This window comes from Nansenia antarctica (genome assembly GCF_963989245.1).
Source record: "Nansenia antarctica genome assembly, chromosome: 4".
NCBI classification, from domain to species: domain Eukaryota; kingdom Metazoa; phylum Chordata; class Actinopteri; order Argentiniformes; family Microstomatidae; genus Nansenia; species Nansenia antarctica.
The window spans coordinates 49,553,919-49,555,975 of NC_137689.1; the positions used below are offsets into that span (position 1 = coordinate 49,553,919).

The following is a 2,057-nucleotide window of genomic DNA, read 5'->3' on the forward strand; positions in this document are numbered from 1 at the left end:
TGGTCTGCGCCGCCACGCTCAGGTGCTGCTCCTGACACACCACCGCCCCGCTCGTAGTTCCCCAGCGCCTCATAGGTCAGTCCCAGGTTACCATAGGCCCCGCCCCTGACACCTCCCACTGCCTGTCTGCTCTGCAATCTCTAGAGCTCTCTGGTGCCACTGTAGAGATGGAGGGATGGAGGGAGGGAGGGGAGGGATGGAGGATGGGTGGATGGAGGGAGGGAGGGATGGAGGGATGGGTGGATGGAGGGAGGGAGGGATGGAGGGATGGATGGAAGGAGGAGGGATGGATGGATGGATGGATGGAGGAATGGAAGGATGGATGGATGGAGGGAGGATGGATGGATGGAGGGAGGGAGGGAGGGGAGGGGAGGGAAGGGGAGGGATGGATGGTTGGATGGATGGAGGGATGGATGGATGGTTTGGATGGATGGAAGGGATGGATGGATGGTTGGATGATTGGATGGATGGATGGTTGGATGATTGGATGGATGGATGGATGGATGGGTGGATGGATGGACCGATGAATTGGTGAATGGCAAACGGATGGGTGGATGGATAAATAGATTAATGGGCAGAATACAGTAAAGAACTTCATTATCTTTGATGCATTTACAATTCTAGAATTGATACTGTACAAGATAAGAACACAGACAGAATGGTATTAAACTAAAACTGATAACGATAGCTATCGAGTTACTGTAGCACCAACCTGTAGCGCTGTCTCGTTCTCTCCCATCAGCTGGTAGACTCCTCCAGCGCGCCGCTCGCCTCGCCCTCTAGTGGTCTGTCCTGGGAGGCACAGGAGTGGTTGAAATGCACAGGAGTGTTGAAATGCACGGGGAGGGTTGAAATGCACAGAGAGGTTGAAATGCACGGGAGTGGTTAAAATGCACGGGAGTGGTTGAAATGCAAGGGAGTGGTCGAATTGCACAGGAGTAGTTAAAATGCACGGGAGTGGTTGAATTGCACAGGAGTGGTTGAAAATGGCATTAACATTCCAGAAGCTAACAGTATACAAGCACCCCCCCCCCTCTCTCTCTCTCTCTCTCTCTCTCTCTCTCTCTCTCTCTCTCTCTCTCTCTCTCGCTCTCTCTCTTTCTCTCAAGGTAAAGGTCTTACCCCTGCGGTGCAGGCGATGTTGAGCTGGTGCTCCAGGCAGGACAGGGCCTGTTCGTAGTTGCCCAGCTGGCTGTGTAGGGCCCCCAGCTCCCCGTACGCCTGGGCCTTCCCCCCTCCCTCCCCGCCCAGCTCGTGGGCCACCACCAGACGCTTCTCGAAACACACCAACGCCTGCTGGAGACTGCCCAGAGACCTGAGGGGAGGAGGGGAGGGGGAGGAGGGAGGGGAAGGGAGGAGAGGAGGGGGAAGAGGGGAGGGGAAGGGAGGAGAGGAGGGGAGGGGAGGAGAGGAGGGGGGGAGGAGGGAGGGGAAGGGGGAGGAGAGGAGGGGGAGAAGGGGAGGGAGGAGAGGAGGGGGGAGGAGGGGGAGGGGGAGGGGAAGGGAGGAGAGGAGGGGGAGGGGGGAAGGGGGGGGAGGAGGGGGAGGAGGGGAGGGGAAGGGAGGAGAGGAGGGGGAGGGGGGAAGGGGAGGAGAGGAGAGGAGAGGGGGGGAGGGAAGAAGAGGAAGGGAGAGGAGACACAGCGGGTGGGGGGGGTATGAGGCTAAAGTATTGTCGTGTTCCCCCCACTATCGCATATCATATTTTGTATACAAGCTTGTTTGCTCCAACGCTGTATAACACACGGTATCTCCACAACTTAAAAATACAAAAAACACGCTCCCGAAAACAACACAAGCCTCTTTAAAAACATCAAAGGTATCGTGTTTTCCTCCGAGGCCTACACACAATTTAAAAAGCAACTAGAACACAAATTAACAAATAATAACCGGACATTTCGGTGTTTTCGCTGTGTGACCATAACACGTTTACATATCCCTGGGGAAGGCACAGCGGAAAGAAGTAGCGCTACAAAGGCTCCGTTCAGCGGATCGCTTTATCAGTCGTTAATTCGTTGAGGTCTTCTTCTTCTCCTCATTATTCTCTCATTCCCACT

General features: G+C 55.1%; 1 protein-coding gene across 1 annotated transcript in view; it reads right to left on the reverse strand.

Annotated features, from left to right (window-relative positions):
• ttc28 (tetratricopeptide repeat domain 28) overlaps positions 1-2,057 on the reverse strand; it is a gene marked incomplete at both ends in the record, with an annotated part of 139,866 nt that overhangs the window by 25,004 nt on the left and 112,805 nt on the right. Inside the window, 6 exon segments of the mRNA XM_080528358.1 lie at positions 1-46; positions 48-98; positions 100-159; positions 713-759; positions 762-792; positions 1,123-1,315. The exon segment at positions 1-46 is cut by the window's left edge and continues 44 nt beyond it. Of these exon segments, the coding sequence (XP_080384484.1) occupies positions 1-46; positions 48-98; positions 100-159; positions 713-759; positions 762-792; positions 1,123-1,315 (428 nt within the window).